At 37.7% G+C, this 23,875-nt stretch overlaps 1 protein-coding gene and 1 long non-coding RNA gene across 4 annotated transcripts in view; one reads left to right on the top strand and one right to left on the bottom strand.

Moving 5' to 3' along the window:
- LOC131766233 (uncharacterized) overlaps positions 1–23,875 on the bottom strand; it is a 36,650-nt gene that overhangs the window by 5,445 nt on the left and 7,330 nt on the right. The window lies entirely within an intron of this gene.
- CPM (carboxypeptidase M) overlaps positions 1–23,875 on the top strand; it is a 94,494-nt gene that overhangs the window by 65,214 nt on the left and 5,405 nt on the right. For all 3 annotated transcript variants that reach the window (XM_059080262.2, XM_067009719.1, XM_067009720.1), the window contains one exon: positions 22,627–22,775. In XM_059080262.2, the coding sequence (XP_058936245.1) occupies positions 22,627–22,775 (149 nt within the window). The remainder of the gene's footprint in view (positions 1–22,626; positions 22,776–23,875) is intronic.

Raw genomic sequence — 23,875 nt, 5'->3', positions numbered from 1 at the left:
GGTTGTCTTTTCATTTTGTTTATGGTTTCCTTTGCTGTGCAAAAGCTTATAAATTTGATTAGGTCCTGTTTGTTTATTTTTGTTTTTATTTCTATTGCCTTGGGAGACTGACCTATGAAAACATCGCTTCGATTTATGTCAGATAATGTTTTGCCTATGTTCTCTTCTAGGAGTTTTATGGTGTCGTGTCTTATATTTAAGTCTTTAAGCCATTTTGAGTTTATTTTTGTGTATGGTGTAACAGTGTATTCTAACTTCATTGGTTTATGTGCAGCAGTGCAGCTTTCCCAATACCACTTGCTGAAGAGACTGTCTTTTGTCCATTGTTATTCTTGCCTCCTTTGTCAAAGATTAATTGACCATACATGTGTGGGTTTATTTCTGGGCTCTCTATTCTGTTCCATTGATCCATGTCTGTTTTTGTGCCAGTACCATGCTGTTTTGATTACTGTTTGCTAAATTTTTTTTAAGGTACCGTGACATTTTTTTTCTTGATGTCTTCTGCCTGAGCATCCTGAATCTTTGGTGTAAAGTCAGTTTCAAAGATAGCTTAATTTTTTATGAGTTTGGGTTGGTTTTGTTTGATTTGGTTGGTTTTGAAGAAGACAATGAAAACTACAAAAGATGCCAACACACATACTGCCAGTACTACAAGCTATCTTGCTCAAATGCACAGACTTTCAAAGTGGCAGGAAGTCTATAAGCTAGTTCAGAGACCTAAGGAAGGAAGAAATAAGCATAGCTTCCTCCTTCACATATTCTTGCTCTTGCGGAACAAAGATGAACTGAGATCCCAGAAACTTATCCAGTATTTCTGTGTCAACTTCAAACTTATACAGCTAGTCTTTCTTTTCCTTTGTATCATTTTTCTTATCCAAATAAGAAGAGAAGGATTAAGAAAGGATTAATATTTGTTGAGCCTCCTGTTACTTGTGTTTGATCTTCACAACAATCCTGGAAGGTATACATATTATCCCCATATTATAGGTGATGAAATCGAGGCTTGGGAATGTTCAGTGACTTGGGAGCTGAGATTCTAATGTATCACAGGACTTCCTAAGAAGGATATAATGGAAATCTCTCTTCAAAAAAGAATGCCATTGAAATTCAATGAATAAATGCAGAATCAGTTTACTAAATTATGACTGATTATGGTTGGGTACTCCCTGAAGATCAAAAGGATACATATGACCCTTGAACAACATGAGTTTGAACTGTGTGGATACACTTATATGTGTGTGTTGGGCGCGGGGAAGGGAATTGGTTTTTGTTTTGTTTTGTTTTTTCACTAAATATGTACTACAGTACTGCACAGTCCATGGTTGGTTGAATCTGCCAGTGCAGAGAGGGCCAACTGTAAAGCTATATGTGGATTTTCAACTGTGTGGAAGGTCAATGTCCCTAACCTTGCATTGTTCAAAGGTCAACTGTAGTAGGAATAAATATAAATGGAACCTATTTTTTTTTAAGGCAAAAGAGGAACAAATTTAAATGGAGGTTTACATAGTTGAACTAAATTGAAAAAGTGAGAAGGAAATGTGGAATTGAATAATTCCTTCTCTTGAGGAAAATAATGAAGAGTCAAGAATCAGGAAAAAGTTAAAGGCAACTTAGGTCAGATAGAACTTAATGTTCGAGGTAAAAATGTTGTTGGTAAATGTCAACACTTTTACATTTCATTTTAACCTTTTCTGAAGGAAACTATTTAATGTATGCCTCATATTTTTCCTGTCCTGGTAAATAGTTACTAAGTATTACTGTTTGGGGACATTTCAGGGAACTTTTTTCATTGTGGCCTCTTCTTTCTCATTTATGTCATTACAATAACATGACTTGTCACTGAAGTGAACAAACTGGAATAGGAGAATAGGGTTTAAAATGGGAGGAGTCTTAAAATATAAATGGCCTTTTATTAACTGTATTCTTGAAATTTCAAGGTGAGGGGTATGGCATTGGGTTCAGTGTGGGCTCTGAAGACTAGCATGGATTTACAGCCAGGCTGTGCTGCTTTGTTGGTTATATGAGCTTGAAAAGGTTATTTAATAATCCAAAGCCTTAGTTTCCTCATCAGTAAAACTGTGATAATAACATTGCCTACCTCATAGAGTGGATGTGAAGATGCAGTGAGAATGCACATTAAGCACTTAGCATAGAGCCTGAACTATACTAACTGTCTGTAAATGTTGGCTCCTGTTATTAGTAATAATAAGACTCCTTCAATCGATTCCATGCTTCCAAGCAATGCTGTGATTATAATTTTGTTTCTCAAGTAGTTTGCCTGACCATGAGACAAAACTATTGAGTCCCTGACACAGATAAGTATATTATTATAAATTGGCATTTTTGACCTTTATTTAGGATTTTATGGAACTCAGGCAATACAGTTTGGTGACTGAGTAAACAACTTGGAAATGGTAGGAGTAGATTTAGATTGTTATCTATGTTCTCTCATTTTGATAATATGCTATAAATGGAATATTCAACAACAACAAACAAACAAATTTAACCTATAAATCAGATTGGTAGCTTGACTGTACTTTAAGTTATATCGAAAATAATGTTCATTGCAGTACTGTTTACAATAGCCAAGACATGGAAGCAACCTAAATGTCCATCAAAGAGGAATGGATAAAGAAGATGTGATACATATATACTATGGAATATTACTCAGCCATTAAAGAGAATGAAATAATGTCACTTGCAGCAACATGGATGGACCTAGAGATTGTTATACTGAGTGAAGTAAGTCAGAAAGAGAAAGAGAAATATTGTATGGTATCAACTTATATGTGGATTCTAAAAATAAATGATACAAATGAACTTATTTACAAAACAGAAACAGACTCACAGACTTAAAGAATGAACTTATGGTTACCAGGGGGGAAAGGTGGGGAGGGATAGTTACGGAGTCTGGGGTTGACATATACACACTGCTATATTTAAAACGGATAACCAACAAGGATATACTGTATAGCACAGGGAACTCTGCTTAATGTTATGTGGCAGCCTGGATGGGAGGGGAGTTTAGGGGAGAATGGATACATTTATATGTATGGCTGAGTTGCTTTCCTGTGCACCTGAAACTATCACAACATTGTTGATTGGCTATAATCCAATATAAAATAAAAAGTTAGGGCTTCCCTGGTGGCGCAGTGGTTGAGAATCCGCCTGCCGATGCAGGAGACACGGGTTCGTGCCCTGGTCCGGGAAGATCCCACATGCCGCGGAGCAACTGAGCCCGTGAGCCATGGCCGCTGGGCCTGCGCGTCCGGAGCCTGTGCTCCACAACGGGAGAGGCCACAACAGTGAGAGGCCCGCATACCGCAAAAAAAAAAAAAAAAAGTTAAAAAAAGTTTACCAAGTTCTGATTCAACATGGTGATATAGGAGGATCCTGAACTCACCTCCTCCCATGGACACACCAAATCCACAACTGCATATGGAACAGTTTTCTCTGAAGGAAACCTAAAAACTACCTGAGCGACTTCTACACAAGAAAAAACCCACATGGAAATGCGTGGGAGAGGCTGAGACATAACCTTGCCATAAATCCATCTCCATCACAGCAACCCAAAATCAGGAAGGAACTCACAACTTTAAGCTTCTCCCTGAGGAGCAAATGGTTTGAGCTACACATCTGGTACCCCAACTTTTAAGACATGCACCCAAGAGATAATCCCACAAAACATCTAGCTTTGGGCTTTTTGTTTTGTTTTTTAGGTTTTAAAATAACACTGAATTATTTTTCATGCTAAATCTTTTATTAACTTTTTAAAAATTTATTTTATACTGGAATACAGTTGATTAACTATGTTGTTAGTTTCAGGTGTACAGCAGAGTGATTCAGTTCTACATATACATGTATCTATTCTTTTTCAAATTCTGTTCCCATTTTGGTTACAGAGTATTGAGCAGAGTTCCCTGTGCTATACAGTAGGTCCTTGTTGGTTATCTATTTTAAATATAGCAGTATGTACAGGTCAATCCCAAACTCCCAATCTATCCCTCTCCTCCACCCTTCCCCCCAGTAACCATTTTGTTCTCTAAGTTTGTGTGTCTGTTCCTGTTTCATAAATAAGTTCACTAGTATCATTATTTTTTGGATTCCGCATATAAGCGATATCATATATTTCTCTTTGTCTGACTTACTTCACTTACTGTGATAATCTCTAGCTCCATCCATGTTGCTGCAAATGGCATTATTTCATTCTTTTTTAATGGCTGAGTAATATTACATTGTTATATATGTACCACGTCTTCTTTATCTATTCCTCTGCTGATGGACATTTAGGTTGCTTCCATACGTTGGCTATTGTCAACAGTGCTGCAATGAACATTGGGGTGCATGTATCCTTTTGAACCATGTTTTTCTATGGATATATGCCCAGGAGTGGGATTGTTGGATCATATGGTAGTTCTATTTTTAGTTTCTTAAGGAACCTCCATAGTTCTCCATAGTGGCTGTACCAATTTACATTCCCACCAACAGTGTAGGAGGGTTCCCTTCTCTCCATACCTTCTCCAGCATTTGTTTGTAGACTTCTTGATGATGGCCATTCTGACTGGTGTGAGGTGATACCTTATTGTAGCTTTGATTTGCATTTCTCTAATTTTTAGTGACATTGAGCATCTTTTCATGTGCCTCTTGTCCATCTGTATGGCTTTTTGGAGAAACATCTATTTAGGTCTTCTGCCGATTTCTTGACTGGGTTGTTTTTTTGATATTGAGTCCATGAGCTGTTTGTAAATTTTGGAGATTAACTCCTTGTCAGTCGCATTGTTTGCAAATATTTTCTCCCATTCTGTGGGTTGTCTTTTCGTTTTGTTTATGGGTTCCTTTGCTGTGCAAAGGCTTCTGAGTTTCATTAGGTCCCATTTGTTTATTTTTGTTTTTATTTCCGTTACCCTAGGAGACGGATGCAAAAAGTTATTGCTGCAATTTATGCCAAAGAGTGTTCTGCCTGCTTTCCTCTAAGAGTGTTCTAGTATTCGATCTTACATTTAGGTCCATAATCCATTTTGAGTTAATTTTTATGTATGGTGTTAAAGACAGTTCTAATTTCATTTTTTTACATGTAGCTGTCCAATTTTCCCAGCACCATTTACTGAAGAGACTGTCTTTTCTCCGTTGTATAGTCTTGACTCCTTTGTTGTAGATTAAGTGACCACAGGTGTGTGGGTTTACTTCTGGGCTTTCTATCCTATTCCATTTTTCTATATTTCTGTTTTTGTTCCAGTACTATACTGTTCTGATGACCATTGCTTTGTAGTATAGTCTGAAGTCAGGGAGCCTGATTCCTCTAGCTCCATTTTTCTTTCTGAAGGCTGCTTTGGCTATTCAGGGTCTTTTGTGTCTGCATACAAATTTTAAGATTTTTTTGTTCTAATTCTATGGAAAATGCCACTGGTAATTTGATAGGGATTGCATTTGTAGATTGCCTTGGGCAGTATAGTCATTTTGACAATATAATATTTTGACAGTTTTGACAATATTTCTTCCAATCCAAGAACATGGTATATCTTTCCATCTATTTGTGTCATCTTCAATTTCTTTCATCAGCATCTTATAGTTTTCTGAGTACAGGTCTTTTGCCTCCTTAGGTAGGTTTACTCCTAGGTATTTTACTCTTTTTGATGTAATGGTAAATGGAATTGTTTCTTTAATTTCTCTTTCTGATCTTTCATTGTTAGTGTATAGAAATGCAACAGACTTCTGTGTATTTATTTTGTATCCTGCAACTTTACCGAATTCATTGATGAGCTCTCATAGTTTTCTGGTAGCATCTTTAGGATTCTCTATGTGTAGTATCATGTCATCTGCCAACAGTGTCAGTTTTACTTCTTCTTTCTCAGTTTGGATTCCTTTTACTTTTTTCTTCTCTGCCATGGCTAGGACTTCCAAAACTATGTTGAATAAAAGTGGCAAGAGTGGACATCCTTGTCTTGTTCCTGATCTTATAGGAAATGCTTTCAGCTTTTCACCATTGAGTATGATGTTAGCTGTAGGCTTGTTATATATGGCCCTTATTATGTTGAGGTAGATTCCCTCTATGCACACTTTTGGGAGAGTTTTTATCATAAATGGGTGTTGAATTTTGTCAAAAGCTTTTCCTACATCTATTGAGATGATCATATGGTTTTTATTCTTCAATTTGTTGACATGGTGTATCACACTGATTGATTTGTAGATACTGAAAAATCCTTGTATCCCTGGGATAAATCCCACTTGATCATGGTTTATGATCCTTTTCATGTATCGTCAGATTCAGTTTTCTAGTATTTTGTTGAGGATTTCTGCATCCATGTTCATCTGTGATATTGGCCTGTAATTTTCTTTTTTGTGGTATCTTTATCTGGTTTTGGTATCAGGGTGATGGTGGCCTCATAGAATGAGTTGGGAAGTGTTCCTTCCTCTGCAATTTTTTGGAATAGTTTCAGAAGGATAGGTGTTAACTCTTCTCTAAATGTTTGACAGAATTCACCTGTGAAGCCATCTGGTCCTGGACTTTTGTTTGCTGGGAGTTTTAAAATCAGTTTTAATTTCAGTACTTGTGATTGGTCTGTTCATATTTTCTAATTCTTCCTGGTTCAGTCTTGGAAGGTTATATCTTTCTAAGAATTTGTCCATTTCTTCTAGGTTATCCATTTTATTGGCATATGGTTTCTTGTAGTAGTCTCTTATGATCCTTTGTATTTCTGTGGTGTCCATTGTAACTTTTTTCATTTCTAATTTTATTGATTTGAGCCCTCTCTCTGTTTTGCTTGATGAGTCTGGCTTAAGGTTTGTCAATTTTGTTTATCTTTTCAAAGAACCAGCTTTTAGTTTCATTGATCTTTTCTATTGTTTTCTTTGTCTCTATTTCATTTATTTCTGCTCTGATCTTTATGATTTCTTTCCTTCTAAGTTTGGGTTTTGTTTGTTCTTTCTCTGTTTGCTTCAGGTATAAGGTTAGGTTGTTTATTTGAGACTTCTGGTTTCCTAAGATTGTATTGCTATAAACTTCCCTCTTAGAACTGCTTTTGCTGTGTCATGTAGGTTTTGGATTGTCATGTTTTCATTTTCATTTGTCTCTAGGTATTTTTTTTATTTCCTTGGATTTCTTCAATGCCCCATTTGTTGTTTAGTAGCATTTGTTTAGCCCCCACATGTTTTTTTTTAAGGATTATATCATATAAACTATATTTTCTGTTCAAAATGCAGTTAAACTAGAAATCAATAACAAATATACAATATATATTTGGAAATTATGAAACATAATTCTAAGTAACTCATAAGTCAAAGAAGAAGAAATAATGGAAATTAGAAAATACTTAATCTTAATGATAATGAAAAATACTGCCTATCCAAATTTGTGGGGTTTAGTTAAAACAATGTGTAGAGGGAAATTTATAGCATTTAAATGCTTATGTCAGGGTAGAAGGGCTGGTAATTAATGAACATATTATAATAGTTTCTACTGTTGCAAGACAAATTACACCAAAAGCTAATGGTGTAGAACAACAATAAGTATCTATCCTCTCTCATAGTTTTTGTGGGTCAGGATTTCAAAAGCATAGCTACGTGGTTCTGGCTTGAGGTGTCTCGTGAGGTTGTAGTCACATCATCTGAAGGCTTAAATAAAACAGAAGCATCCACTTCCCAAGGTTGTTAGCTGGCAAGCTGGTGCTGGCTGTTGGCAGGGAGGCCTCAGTTTCTCTCCACATGGCCCTTCATAGAGGGCTGCTTGTATGTTCTCACTAGATGGTGGCTAGGTTCTCCCAAGTGAGTGATCCAAAAGAGAAAAAGCCATGCAGAAGCTATTCTTTTTGTGACCTATTCTTGAAGCCACATACCATCATTTTTGCCACATTCTATTTGTGAGAAGTGAGTCACTAGGTCTTGTTCACAAAAGGAGGAAAATCAGGTCCCATTTTTTTTTTTTTTTTTTAAGGAAAGGGTGTCAAAGCATTTTAAAACAATCACAATGAGCTGAGCACCTATTCATTGTAGAGGTGAGAAAAATAACTCTAGCAAAATAAGCCCAAGGAAACAGAAAAAAGGCAATTTTAAATGACAACATCAGAAATTAACAAAATAGAAAACAGATACACAATAATCTGCAAAGTCCAAATTTGGTTTTTTGAAAAAGCTGAAAAAATTGACAAACTTCTAGTGAGACTGAACAAGAAAAAAAAGGGAGGAGGTACAAATAAACAACATGAGAAATAAGGAAGGAACAAGTACAGATGCTACAGAGAATAACGGGGGCACTGTGAGTATATTCTTTAAAAACAAGAAGATATTATACATAACTTTATGCCACTAATTTTTAAAAATCATAAACAAAATGGATACATTTCTAGAAAACTGTAACCTACTAAAACAGACTTAAACAGAAAAACTGAATAATCCTATAACAATTTAAAAATCTGTCAGTAGTTTAAAATCTTCCCTCAAAAAGAACACTAAGTTAAGATGGTCTTAACAGGCAAGCTCTACCAAATGGAAAAATACACTAGTAATTCCAGTCTTAAACAAACGATTCCAGATTATATAAAACGGAAAAGAAGAGGTAGGAACACTCTGTAACTCCTTTTCTGAAGCAAGAATAACCTTGATAGCAAAATCTAAAAATGTCATTGCAAAATAGGAACATTAAAGGTCAAATACATGATGTGAACATTCCTTAAGACGTTAACAAATCAAATCAAAAGTAAATTTCTATAAACGAGCAGCAAACAGAAAGCGTTCACAGCAGCACCACTAATAATAAATAATGGAAACACCCCAAATGCCTATCAACAGTAAAATAGATACTAGAAATTATAGCATATTAATGTAATGGAAGGTATTTAGCAATGAAAATCAATGAAATATAGCTACAAGCAATAACACGAGTGAATCACTGGAATATAATATTGAAAAAAGAAGCCATGAAAGAAGATGTAATAAAATTTCATAAGATTACGTCTAAAAACATGCAAAATGATTAAACACATATGATAAAACTACAAAATCCAGGACGGTGCTCTCGCAAAGGGAAAAGAAGTTAATAGGATCAGAGACAGGCACATAAGAAATAACAGAGGTAACAGTAATGTTCTTTATATCTTCTGTAAGCTTCATAAGCTTTCTTTTATAGCTACTCAATATTTAATTTAAAAACCTCAAAACAACTAACAGAATGAACAATAGCTCCTAGTATGGTCTCTTCCATCTCATATGCTCTAAATTTCTTTACAGCATAGGAAGGAATACTGCAGCTCACCATTCTATAAGAATAGGTGAGAATTTTCTCCAAGCTCTCCTGAATGTTGATTTTTAAAAGAAATTTGGAATATATGCCAAATAGAACTCGTTCATAATGTTGATTATCTAGCCACATATTAAAACTACCATACCATTTGCTCTGTCATTTTAATAAGTATGTTTCAGTCTTAACCATATTCCAGCTACAAGTAAAAAAACTGGAAAGCTATTCAAGCTTTCAGTCATAATAATGTCAAAAACTGTCCTGTGGTTTTTGAATTTACCCAATCCAAATAGCTCAGACAAAAAATTTTTGCTTGAATTCACTTTAACTCTCTGGTTGTTTAATCTTTTATATTATTGTTGCAATTTGTCACCCTTAACTACCATAATAACACGATTTTTAGACCTTCATACCAAAATAACTACTTGGTTCCTTGAAAATGGAGGGGGAAGGTGGGCAGGAATCCCTGGTTTCACTGAAACCATAGCGTGTGTTTGACAGGCCAAAAGAAATAGTCAAGAGTAGTTCCATGGCAACATAGCTTTAGACAACAAATGAACCAAAGATTATATATGTACTGGTGGTGATAAATGCTAAATGGCTGAGAGGAGTTCTATTTTTTCTGGTGTCTGATGGAGACCTGTTCTTTCAGGTCCAACTCTTAGACTGTTTGAGAGCTTCAAGTAATTTAAGTAAATCCAAAAGTATGAACAATATGAATAAAACATGTTTAGACCTATTATTTCAGCTTTATTGAGGTATAATTGACATAAAATTACAAGACATTTAAAATGTACACCGTGGTGATTTGATGTATGTGTACATTGTGAAAAGATTCCACCCATCTTATTAATTAACATATCCATCACCTCACGTATTTATCCTTTTTGAGGGGAGGTAAGAGCATTTAAGTTCTACTCTTTCAGCAAATTTCAATTATACAATACAGTGTTATCACCATAGTCACCATGTTTTTCGTTAGATCCTCAGACCTTATTCATCTTATAACTGAAACTTTGTACCCTATGACCAACCTCTCCTTATTTCCCCCACACCCTGCCCTGGCAACCACTTTTCTGCTCTGTTTCTAGCCTTCGGCTTTTTTTTTTTTTTTAAGATTTCACATATAAGTGATTCTATGCAGTATTTGTCTTTCTCTGCCTGGCTTATTTTAGATTAATTACATTTAAAAAGTATTCCAACCCATATCCTCAAAAGCTGTATAATCTTCCTTTACAAACAAGAGTTTTAATTTGAATTGTAAAAAAATATATATGGTTTGCATTTTTTTCTTATTAGCCATCAATTTTATACACATCAGTGTATACATATCAATCCCAATCACCCAATTCATCACACCACCACCACCACCACCACCACCACCCCACTGTTTCCGCCCCTGGTGTCCATACGTTTGTTCTCTACATATGTGTCTCTATTTCTGCCCTGCAAACTGGTCCATCTGTACCATTTTTCTAGGTTCCACATATATCTGTTAATATACGATACTTGTTTTTCTCTTTCTGACTTACTTCACTCTGTATGACAGTCTCTAGATTCATCCACATCTCAACAGATGACCCAATTTTGTTCCTTTTATGGCTGAGTAATATTCCATTGTATATATGGACCACATCATCTTTATCCATTCGTCTGTTGATGGGCATTTAGGATGCTTCCATGACCTGGCTATTGTAAATAGTGCTGCAGTGAACACTGGGGTGCATGTGTCTTTTTGAATTATGGTTTTCTCTGGGTATATGCCCAGTAGTGGGATTGCTGGATCATATAGTATTCTGTTTTTAGTTTTTTAAGGAACCTCCATACTGTTCTCCATAGTGGCTGTATCAACTTACATTCCCACCAACAGTGCAAGAGGGTTTCCTTTCACCACACCCTCTCCAGCATTTGTTGTTTGTAGGTTTTCTGATGAGGCACATTCTAACTGGCATGAGATGTACAACTACTCATTGTAGTTTTGATTTTGATTTCTCTAATAATCAGTGATGTGGAGCAGCTTTTCATGTGCTTCTTGGCCATCTGTATGTCTTCTTTGGAGAAATGTCTATTTAGGTCTTCAGCCCATTTTTGGATTGGGTTGTTTGTTTTTTTAATATTGAGCTGCATGAGCTGCTTGTAAATTCTGGAGATTAATCCTTTGTCAGTTGCTTCATTTGCACATATTTTCTCCCATTCTGAGGGTTGTCTTTTTCGTCTTGTTTATGGTTTCCTTTGCTGTGCAAAAGCTTTGATGTTTCATTAGGTCCCATTTTTTAATTTTTGTTTTTATTTCCATTACTCTAGGAGGTGTATCAAAACAGATCTTGCTGTGATTTATGTCAGAGTGTTCTTCCTATGTTTTCCTCTAAGAGTTTTATAGTGTCTGGTCTTACATTTAGGTCTCTAATCCATTTTGAGTTTATTTTTGTGTGTGGTGTTACGGAGTGTTCTAATTTCCTTCTTTTACATGTAGCTGTCCAGTTTTCCAAGCACCACTAATTTAAGTGACTGTCTTTTCTCCATTTTATATCCTTGCCTCCTTTATCATAGATTAGTTGACCATAGGTGTGTGGGTTTATCTCTGGGCTTTCTATCTTGTTCCATTGATCTATATTTCTGTTTTTGTGCCAGTACCATATTGTCTTGATTACTGTAGTTTCGTACTATAGTCTGAACTCAGGGAGTCTGATTCCTCCAGCTTCGTATTTTTCTCTCAAGACTGCTTTGGCTATTTGGGGTCTTTTGTGTCTCCATACAAATTTTAAGATTTTTTTGTTGTAGTTCTGTAAAAAATGCCATTGGTAATTTGATAGGGTTCGCATTGAATCTGTAGATTGCTTTGGGTAGTATAGTCATTTTCACAATGTTGATTCTTCCAATCCAAGAACATTGTATATCTCTCCATTTGTTGGTATCATCTTTAATTTCTTTCATCATTGTCTTATAGTTTTCTGCATACAGGTCTTTTGTCTCCCTAGGTATTTTATTCTTTTTGTTGCAATGGTAAATGGGATTGTTTCTTTAATTTCTCTTTCTGATCTTTCATTGTTAGTGTATAGGAATGCAAGAGATTTCTGCGCATTAATTTTGTATCCAGCAGCTTTACCAAATTCATTGATTAGCTTTAGTAGTTTTCTGGTGGCATCTTTAGGATTATCTATGTATACTATCATGTCATCTGCAAACAGTGACAATTTTAATTCTTTTTTTCCAATTTGGATTCCTTTTATTTCTTTTTCTTCTCTGATTGCCATGCTAGGACTTCCAAAACTATGTTGAATAATAGTGGTGAGAGTGGACATCCTTGTCTTTTTCCTGATCTTAGAGGAAATGCTTTCAGTTTTTCACAATTGATATGGATGTTTGCTGTGGGTTTGTCGTATATGGCCTTTATTTTGTTGAGGTAGCTTCCCTCTATGCCCACTTTCTGGAGAGTCTTTATCATAAATGGGTGTTGAATTTTGTCAAAAGCTTTTTCTGCATCTATCAAGATGATCATATGGGTTTTATTCTTCAATTTGTTAATATAGTGTATCACATTGATTGAATTGCATATACTGAAGAATCGTTGCAACCCCTGGATAAATCCCACTTGATCTTGGTGTATGATCCTTTTAATGTATTGCTGGATTCTGTTTGCTACTAATATGTTGAGGATTTTTGCATCTATATTCATCAGTGATATTGGCTTGTAAGGTTCTTGTTTTGTAGTATCTTTGTCTGGTTTTGGTATCAGGGTGATGGTGGCCTCATAGAATGAGTTTGGGAGTATTCCTTCCTCTGAAATTTTTTAGAAGACTTTGAGAAGGATTGGTGTTAGCTCTTGTCTAATTGTTGGATAGAATTCACCTGTGAAGCCATCTGGTCCTGGACTTTGGAGTCTTGGAAGATTTTTAATCACAGTTTCAATTTCATTACTTGTGATTGGTCTGTTCATATTTTCTGTTTCTTCCTGGGTCAGTCTTGGAAGGTTATACCTTTCTAAGAATTTGTCCATTTCTTCCAGGTTGTCCATTTTATTGGCATAGAGTTGCCTGTAGTAATCTCTTAGGATGCTTTGTATTTCTGCAGTGTCTGTTGTAACTTCTCCTTTTTCATTTCTAATTGTATTGATTTGAGTCCTCTCCCTCTTTTTCTTGATAAGTGTGGCTAATGGTTTATCAATTTTGTTTACCTTCTCAAAGAACCAGCTTTTAGTTTTATTGATCTTTGCTATTGTTTTCTTTGTTTCTATTTCATTTATTTCTGCTCTGATCTTTATGATTTCTTTCCTTCTGCTAACTTTGGGTTTTGTTTGTTCTTTCTCTAGTTCCTTTAGGTGTAAGGTTGGATTGTTTATTTGAGATTTTTCTTGTTTCTTGAGGTAGGCTTGTATAGCTATAAACTTCCCTTTAGAACTGCTTTTGCTGCATCCCATAGGTTTTGGATCATCGTGTTTTCATTGTCATTTGTCTCTAGGTATTTTTTGATTTCCTCTTTGTTTTCTTCAGTGAGCTCTTGGTTATTTAGTAACGTATTGTTTAGCCTCCATGTGTTTGTGTTTTTTACGTTTTTTTTTCCCTGTAATTGATTTCTAATCTCATAGTGTTGTGGTCAGAAAAGATGCTTGATATGATTTCAATTTTCTTAAATTTACTGAGGCTTGATTTGTGAGCCAAGATATGATCTATCCTGGAGAATGTTCCATGTGCACTTGAGAAGAAAGTGTAATCTGCTGGTTTTAGATGGGATGTCCTATAAATATCAATTAAATCTATCTGGTCTATTATGTCATTTAAAGCTTCTGTTTCCTTATTTATGTTCATTTTGGATGATCTGTCCATTGGCGTAAGTGAGGTGTTAAAGTCTCCTACTATACTGTGTTACTGTCGATTTCCTCTTTTATAGCTGTTAGCAGTTGCCTTATGTATTGAGGTGCTCCTATGTTGGGTGCATATATATTTATAATTGTTATATTTTTTTCCTGGATGATCCCTTGATCATTATGTAGTGTCCTTCCTTGTCTCTTGTAACATTCTTTATTTTAAAGTCTATTTTATCTGATATGAGTGTTGCAACTCCAGCTTTGTTTTGATTTCCATTTTCATGAAATATCTTTTTCTATCCCCTCACTTTCAGTCTGTATCTGTCCGTAGGTCTGAAGTGGGTATCTTGTAGACAGCATATAGATGAGTCTTGTTATTTTTAATCCATTCAGCAAGCCTGTGTCTTTTGGTTGGAGCATTTATCCATTTACGTTTAAGGTAATTATCAATACGTATATTCCTATGACCATTTTCTTAATTGTTTTGGGTTTGTTTTTGTCGGTCCTTTTCTTCTCTTGTGTTTCCCACTTAGAGAAGTTCCTTTAGCATTTGTTGTAGAGTTGGTTTGGTGGGGCTGAATTATCTTAGCTTTTGCTTGTCTGTAAAGCTTTTGATTTCTCCATCGAATCAGAATGAGATCCTTGCCAGGTAGAATAATCTTGGTTGTAGGTCCTTCCCTTTCATCACTTTAAGTATATCATGCCACTTCCTTCTGGCTTGTAGAGTTTCTGCTGAGAAATCAGCTGTTAACCTTATGGGAGTTCCCTTCTATGTTATTTGTCATCTTTCCCTTGCTGCTTTCAATAATTTCTTTGTCTTTAATTTTTGCCAATTTGATTACTATGTGTCTCGGCGTGTTTCTCCTTGGATTTATCCTGTATGGGACTATCTGCACTTCCTGGACTTGGGTGGCTACTTCCTTTCCCATGTTAGGGAAGTTTTCGACTATAATCTTTTCAAATATTTTCTCTGGCCCTTTCTCTGACTCTTCTCCTTCTGGGACGCCTATAATGAGAATGTTGTTGCTTTTAATGTTATCCCAGAGGTCTCTTAGGCTGTCTTCATTTCTTTTCATCCTTTTTTCTTTATTCTGTTCTGCAGCAGTGAATTCCACCATTGTGTCTTCCAGGTCACTTATCCGTTCTTCTGCCTCAGTTATTCTGTTATTGATTCCTTCTAGTGTAGTTTTCATTTCAGTTATTGATTGTTCATCTCTGTTTGTTCTTTACTTCTTCTAGATCTTTGTTAAACATTTCTTGCATCTTGATCTTTGCCTCCATTCTTTTCCCGAGGTCTTGGATCATCTTCACTATCATTATTCTGAATTCTTTTTCTGGAAGGTTGCCTATCTCCACTTCATTTAGTTGTTTTTCTGGGGTTTTATCTTGTTCCTTCATCTGGTACATAGCCCTCTGCCTTTTCATCTTGTCTATCTTTCTGTGAATGTGGTTTTTGTTCCACAGGCTGCAGGATTGTAGTTCTTCTTGCTTCTGCTGTCTGCCCTCTTGTGGATGAGGCTATCTAAGAGGCTTGTGCCAAGTGTCCTGATGGGAGGGACTGGTGGTGAGTAGAGCTGACTGTTGCTCTGTTGGGCAGAGCTCTGTAAAACTTTAATCCTCTTGATTTCTGATGGGTGGGGCTGGGTTCCCTCCCTGTTGGTTGTTTGGCCTGAGGCAACCCAACACTGGAGGCTACCTGGGCTCTTTGGTGGGGCTAGTGGCGGAGGGCTCACACCAAGTAGTACTTCCCAGAATTTCTGCTGCCAGTGTCCTTGTCACCACAGTGAGCCACAGCCACCCCCGCCTCTGCAGGAGACCCTCCAACACTAGCAGGTAGGTCTGGTTCAGTCTCCCCTGGGGTCACTGCTCCTTCCCCTGGGTCCCAATGCGCACACTACTTTGTGTGTGCCCTCCAAGAGTGGAGTCTCTGTTTTTCCCAGTCCTGTCAAAGTCCTGCAATCAAATCCCACTAGACTTCAAAGTCTGATTCTCTAGGAATTCCTCTTCCTGTTGCTGGACCCCCAGGTTGGGAAGCCTGAAGTGGGGCTCAGAACCTTCACTCCAGTGAGTGGACATCTATGGTATAAGTGTTCTCCAGTTTGTGAGTCACCAACCCAGCAGTTATGGGATTTGATTTTACTGTGATTGCGCTCCTCATGCCATCTCATTGTGGCTTCTCCTTTGTGTTTGGATGTGGGGAATCTTTTTTGGTGAGTTCCAGTGTCTTCCTGTTGATGACTGTCCAGCAGCTAGTTGTGATTCTGGTGTTCTCACAAGAGGGAGTGAGAGCAAGTCCTTCTACTCCTCCATCTTGGTTCAGGCTATATCCCCCACGTGTTTGTTTGTTTTTTTTTTCTTGTGGTTGATTTCTAATTTCATACCTTGTGGTTGGAAAAGATGCTTGATATTTCAGTTTTCTCAAATTTACCAAGACTTGCTTTGTGGCCCCGCATGTGATGAATCCTGGAGAATATTCCTTGTGCACTTGAGAGGAATGTGTATTTTGCTGCTTTTGGATGGAATGCTCTTTAAACATCAACTAAGTCCATCTGGTCTAATGTATCATTTAAGTCCTGTGTTTCCTTATTGATTTTCTGTCTGGATGATCTGTCTGTTGATCAAAGTGGGGTGTTAAAGCCCCCTACTATTACTGTGTTACTGTCAATTTCTCCTTCTATGGCTTTTAGTATTTGCCTTATATATTGAGGTGCTCCTATGTTGGGTGCATATATATTTACAATTGTCATATCTTCTTGGATTGCTCCCTTGATCATTATGTAGTGTCCTTCTTTGTCTCTTGTAATAGTCTTTATTTTAAAGTCTATTTTGTCTGATATGAGTATTGCTACCCCAGCTTTCTTTTGACTTCCATCTACATGGAATGCCTTTTTACATCCCCTCACTTTCAGTCTAAATGTGTCCCTAGATCTGAAGTGCTCTTGTAGACAGCATATATACGGGTCTTGTTTTTGTATCCATTCAGCCAGTCTATGTCTTTTGGTTGGAGCATTTAATCTGTTTATGTTTAAGGTAATTATTGATATGTATGTTCTTATTGCCATTTTGTTAATTGTTTTGGATTTGCTTTTGTAGGTCTTTTTTCTTCCCTTCCTTTTTTGTTCTCTTGTGATTTGATGACTAACTTTAGCATTGTTTGAATGCCTTTTCCTTTTTTGTGTGTGTCTCTGTTGTAGATTTTTGGTTTGTGGTTACCATGAGGTTTTGCTATAGCAGTCTATATATAAACAAGATTGTTTTAAGTTGCAAGTCTTTTAATTTCAAATGCATTTCCTGTATCCTGCATTTTTGCTCTTTTCTCACAATTGCTGGGTTTGATATCACATTTGTGTGCCTATGATTTCCTACCTTTACTGTATGTTTGCCTTTACCAGTGAGTTTTTCCATTCGTAATTTTCTTGTTTCTAGTTGTGGCCTCCTCTTTTGCCCATAGAAAAGTTCCTTTAGTATTTGATGCAAAGCTGGTCTGTTGGTGCTGAATTCTCTTAGCTTTTGCTTGTCTGTAAAGCTTTTGATTTCTCTGTTGAATCTGAATGAGAGCCTTGCTGGGTATTCATCATTGTAGGTTATTCCCTTTCATCACATTAAATATATCATGCCACTCCCTTCTGGCCTGTAGAGTTTCTGCTGAGAAATCAGCTGCTAACCTTATGGGAAGTCCCTTGTATGTTATTTGTTGCTTTTAATATTTTTTCTTTGTCTTTAATTTTTTGTCAATTTGATTACTATGTATCTTTGTGTGTTCCTCCTTGAGTTTATCCTGCCTGGGACTCTCTGTGCTTCCTGGACTTGGGTGACTGTTTCCTTTCCCATGTTAAGGAAGTTTTCAGCTGTTATCTCTTCAGATATTTTCTCAGGTCCTTTATCTCTCTCTTCTCCTTCTAGGACCCCTATAATGAGAATGTTCATGCATTTAATGTTGTCCCAGAGGTCTCTTAGACTGGCCTCATTTGTTTTCTTTCTTTTTTCTTTGTCCCACTGCAGTGAATTCCACCATTCTTTCTTCCAGGTCAGTCATCCATTCTTCTGCCTGTTACTCTGCTATTGATTCCTTCTAGTGTACTTTTCATTACAGTTATTGTATTGTTCATCTGTTTGTTCTTTAGTTCTTCTAGGTCTTTGTTAAACATCTCTTGTATCTTCTTGATCTGTGCCTCCATTCTTTTTCTGAGATCTCAGATCATCTTTACTATCATTACTCTGAATTATTTTTCAGGTAGATTGCCTATCTCCCCTTCACTTAGTTGTTGTTCTGGGGTTTTATCTTGTTCCTTCATCTGGGACATAGTTCTCTGCCATCTCAATTTGTCTAACTTTCTGTGATTGCAGTTTCCATTCCGTGGGCTGCAGGATTGTAGTTCTTCTTGTTTCTGCTGTCGCCACCCCCTGGTGGATGAGACTATTTAAGAGGCTTGTGTAGGCTTTCTGGTGGGAGGGACTGGTTCCTGCCCATGGGTGGGTGCAGCTGAGTCTTGTCCCTCTGGTGGGCAAGGCCGTGTCAGGGGGTGTGTTTATCAGGCAGCTGTGTGCTCAGGAAGACATTAAGCAGCCTGTCTGCTGATGGGTGGGGCTGTGTTCCTACCCTGTTGGTTATCTGGCCTGAGGCATCCCAGCACTGGAGCCTACAGGCTATTGGGTGGACTCGGTGAGAAAATGGCAGCCTCCAAGAGGGCTCCTGCCAAAGAGTACTCCCCAGAACTACCACACTACCACCACCAGTGTCCTTGTCCCTGCAGTGAGCCACAGCTGCCCCCACCCCCTGCTTCTGCAGGAGATCCTCCAATACTAGCAGGTAAGTCTGGCCCAGTCTATTATGAGGTCACTGCTTTTTTCCCCTAGGTCCTGGTGCATACAAGACCCTGTGTGCACCCTCCAAGGATGGAGTTTCTGTTTCCCCCAGTCCTGTGGAATCACTGTGACCAAAACCCACTGGCCTTCAAAGACAGATTCTCTGGGGGCTCCTCCTCCCATTCCCAGACTCCCAGGCTGGGGAGCCTGACACAGGGCTCAGAACTTTCACTCCTGTGGGAGAACTTCTGTTTCCAGTTTTTGGGTCACCTACCTGGCATGTATGGGATTTGATTTTATTGAAATTGCACCCACTCCTACGGTCTTGTTGTGGCTTCTTCTTTGTCTTTGGATGTAGGGTATCTTTTTTGGTAGGTTTCAGCATTTTTTGGTCAATGGTTGTACAGCAGTTAGTTGTGATTTTGGTGTTTCCATAAGAGGTGGTGAGCTTACCTTCTACTCCGCCATCTTGTCTCCTCTCAAGTAACAGTGAATTTAAATGTACAGTTCTGGAGGTTAGAAGTTCAAAACCAGTCTCACTGGGCTAAAGTCCAGGTGTTGGCAGGGCTGGTTCCTTCTGGAGGCTCTCGAAACATCTAGCTTTGAAAATGATGGGGCTCACGTCCATGAGACCCAGAAGTCTATAGCAAACTGAGAAACAGTTCTTAAAGACTTACCTGGCTACCCGCCAGGACCCAGAACTAAGGCAGCTGACTGAAAAGTGCCCAGTCTTTCTGTGAAAGAGGCATATCTGCTTGTCTGAAAGTTTCAGTCTGAGGGGCAGTCATCTAATTTAACATACATCTAGGAGCCAACTGAAATACTCTCCAAAGATGGATGCTTGTGACTGCCATCTTTGCCCTGTCCCTCTACCTGCCTCCAGGATCCTGGTATCTCCTGGAGAAGAGTTTGTACACTTGTCTGGTGCACTGTTTTCTTCAGTTGCCACCCAGGGGCTACCCCTTGATTTCCTGGTTCTGTTGGCCAGCAGGTCTTGTGTTCATAAATCCCACAGAACTGTAACAGAGAAGGAGTTCTTAACCAGCTACACTCAGGGAACAGTGGAGAGGCAGCAGACTGAAGACCAAGTCTTTCTGTGAAAGAGGACTATTAGTTTATCTTCATAGTTGCGGCCTGAGGAGCAGGATTCTAATTAAATACACATGTAGCGGCTGACTACAATCATTCATCAGAGGCCGGTGGGCACCATCTTCACTCTCAACCTATGCCCTACCCCAGATCACCAGTGTCTCCAAGAAAGGAGCCTGTGTACCCATCTGGCCCCTTGGCTTTTTTGGCTACTGCCCAGAGAAACATCCCTTGATAGCCTGGCTCTGTTGGTCAGCAGGGCTTGTGTTCATGAGTTGAAAGAGATGAACAAAGCAAACAAAGAAATGGTTCTTAACTGGCTGTCAGTCACCCCAGGGCTCAGTGCAGAGGGAGTAGACAGAAACACCCATCTCCCAGTCTTCCCCCAAAAGAAGTATATTTGTATACTTTCAAAGCTGTGGGTTTGGCTCCTGATCTGCCTGAACCTTTGTGCTGACTGAGATACTCCCCTTTGGGACACTGACAGGTCTTGGCACACCCTCAACTACTGGAGCCATTAAGACTAAAGTAAGCTGCTTGGATAATCATAAAAGTTTGAGAGAAAACCCAGAGCTGGGGCAGGGTTGAACAGTAAGTTCACCTCTTACACAAAGCCACTCCTTCAAGACTGGATAAGATGGTTGTTTTATATAATGCATAGAAACCAACACAGAGAGTCAGCACAGAGGAATATGTTCCAAATGAAAGAACAAGATAAAACCCCAGAAAAGAGCTTAATGAAATAGAGGTAGGAGATTTACCTGATAAAGAGTTCAAAATAACGGTCATAAAGATACTCACTGGGCTTCCCTGGTGGCACAGTGGTTGAGAATCCGCCTGCCGATGTAGGAGACACGGGTTCGTGCCCTGGTCCGGGAAGATCCCACATGCCGCGGAGCAACTAAGCCCGTAAGCCATGGCCGCTAGGCCTGCGCGTCCGGAGCCTGTGCTCCGCAACGGGAGAGGCCACAACAGTGAGAGGCCCGCATACCGCAAAAAAAAAAAAAAAAAAAAAAAAAAAGATACTCACTGAGCTCAGTAGAACTATGCATGAACGAAATGAGAATTTCAGGGCTTCCCTGGTGGCGCAGTGGTTGAGAGTCCGCCTGCCGATGCAGAGGACATGGGTTTGTGCCCCAGTCCAGGAAGATCCGACATGCCATGGAGCAGCTAGGCCCGTAAGCCATGGCCACTGAGCCTGTGAGTCTGGAGCCTGTGCTCCACAACGGGAGAGGCCACAACAGTGAGAGGCCTGCATACTGAAAAAAAAAAAAAAAAAAAAAAGAATTTCAACAAACAGAAAGAAAATATAAGGAAGTACCAAATAAAAGTCATAGAGCTGAAAAATATAGTAGAGGAGTTCAATAGCAGACTAGATGAGGCAGAAGAAAGGACACGTGAACCCAAAGACAGGACAATGGAATTCATCCAATCAGAGCAGCAAAAAGAAAAAGAATGAAAAAGAGTGAAGATGGCTTAAAGAACTTATGGAACAATATCAAGCAGACAAACATTTGCATTATAGGGGTCCCAGAAGGAGAAGAGAGAGAAAAAGGGATATAAAACTTATTTGAAGGAAAAATGGCTGAAAAGTTTCCTAACCTGGGGAAGGAAGGCAGACATCCAGATCCAGGAAGCCTAGAGAGTTCCAAATAAGATGAACCGAAAGAGACCCACATCAACACACATTGTAAGTCAAGTATCAAGAGTTAAAGACAAGTAGAGATATCACCTTACCCCTGTTAGAAAGGCTACTGTCAAAAAAGACAAGAAGCAACAAGTGTTGGCAGGGATGTGGAGAAAAGGGAACCCTTGTGCACTGTTGATGGGAATGTAAATTGGTGCAGCACTATAGAAAACAGTATGGAGATTCTAAGAAAAATTAAAAATAGAACTACCCTATGATCCAGTAATTCTACTTCTGGGTATTTATCCAAAAGAAATGAGAAAATTAACTTGAAAAGATATCTGCACCCAACATGTTCACTGCAGCATTATTTATAATAGCCGAGACACAGAAGCAACTTAATTGGATGGATGAATTTAAAAAATGTGGTATATTTATACAATGGAATACTACTCTGCCATAAGAAGAAATCTTGCCATTTATGACAATATGGACAGACACTGAGGGCATTATACTAAGTGAAATATCAATAAATCAGAGAAAGACAAATAGCTTATGATGTCACTTATATGTGGAATCTTTAAAAAAAAAAAAACCAACTCATGATACAGAGAATAGATTGGTAGTTGGCAGAGGCAGGGTGTGGGGAAAAATAGGTGAAGGCAGTCAAAAAGTACAAACTTCCAGTTATAGAATAAATAAGTCCTGGGGATGTAATGTACAGCATGGTAAATATAGTTAAATACTGTATTGTATATTTGAAATTAGCTAAGAGTAAATCTTAAAAGATTTCATCACAAGAAAAAAAATGTGTATGTTAACTGGGCATATTGTGGTGACTGTTTCACAATACATATATTAAATCATTATGTTGTACACCTGAAACTAATATGTTATATTTTTATTATATCTCAATTTTTTAAAAAGTTTGCCATCCCTTCTGAAACACTCGATTAACTCAAAACTGCTAATAAATATTGGGCATATTTTTCTTAAATAATTACAATAATTTTTTTTCATATGCCATAAAATGTGGTATTAACATTTAATTATCTTTTTGTCTTGCAGGTGTAAAGGGTCAAATTTTTGATCAGAATGGGACTCCATTACCCAATGTAACTGTAGAAGTCCAAGACAGAAAACATGTCTGCCCCTATAGAACCAACAAATTTGGAGAGTATTACCTCCTTCTCTTGCCTGGGTCCTATGTAATAGAGGTAAGTATACAATATTAACTATTGTTATTAAAATATTATAGAACTCACAATACTTACTTACCTAGAAAGAATCTAAAATAAGTCTGAAAAGTCCAAAAGTAGATACGTCAGGACAGACTAAAAGGCCAACTTGCATTTAGCAGGGAGTGGGTGAGGTGGCAATAATAGAAACAAACTCAGAAAATCATGTTTTTTCCCCAACTGGCAATTTTTTTAATAGAAGCCAAATCCCATTTCGGGTGGTACCTTTTATGATAAAAAATGGAACAAACCTTATTAAGAATAAATAATGTGGGGTGGTGGGATGAATTGGGAGATTGGGATTAACATATATACACTACTATGTATAACATAGATAACTAATGAGAACCTACTGTATAGCACAGGGAACTCTACTCAATGCTCTGTGGTGTCCTAAATGGGAAGGAAATCCAAAAAGGAGGGGATATATACATACATAGAGCTGATTCATTTTTCTGTACAGCAGAAACTAACACAACATAAAGCAACTATACTCCAATAAAAATTTAAAAACAAAAACAATGTGACCACAGTTCTTCCAAGCTTCATGGAATACCAGTTTAACATCTGTTCCGTGAACCATAACTTCTACTATTAAAAACTGATTGCAACACAATTTCCTTAGACTTCACTATAAATAAAATTTGATCCACAAAGTTTACCACTATATTAAGTGATACATATTTTGCAGCCTGCTCATAAGCAAATGATGGTGAGTTTTCCAATCAATGCAAGTAAAATTCCAGATTTTAATTTTATTTAGATGCATGTTTCTAAGGCTTTTCTTCCTCTAAGGACGCATGGACTAGTTTGAGGCTGAGTGGGTTTATGTGAATGAACTAAATGAATAAGTATCTGATTTATTTGGCCAGATTATGACTCTTCCTCTTTGATGTGACTTTATCTAAGAATGTCAAGATTCATCTAGTTTGCTTAGTGGGTCTAATGCCAGCCATAGTAGTCATTCCGTATAGAGCTACTCCTGAAAGAAGGTAGTCATCTATTCTGTAGTAAAAACTGGCTTTGTAGTTGTTTCATTTTTAGGACATAATAAAGGGCATGGTTTTCAGTTCAAAAAA

This window comes from Kogia breviceps, chromosome 12 (genome assembly GCF_026419965.1).
Source record: "Kogia breviceps isolate mKogBre1 chromosome 12, mKogBre1 haplotype 1, whole genome shotgun sequence".
Lineage (NCBI taxonomy): Eukaryota > Metazoa > Chordata > Mammalia > Artiodactyla > Physeteridae > Kogia > Kogia breviceps.
The sequence above is the reverse complement of the archived record's forward strand: the minus strand, read 5'-3'. Positions and strand labels throughout refer to the sequence as shown.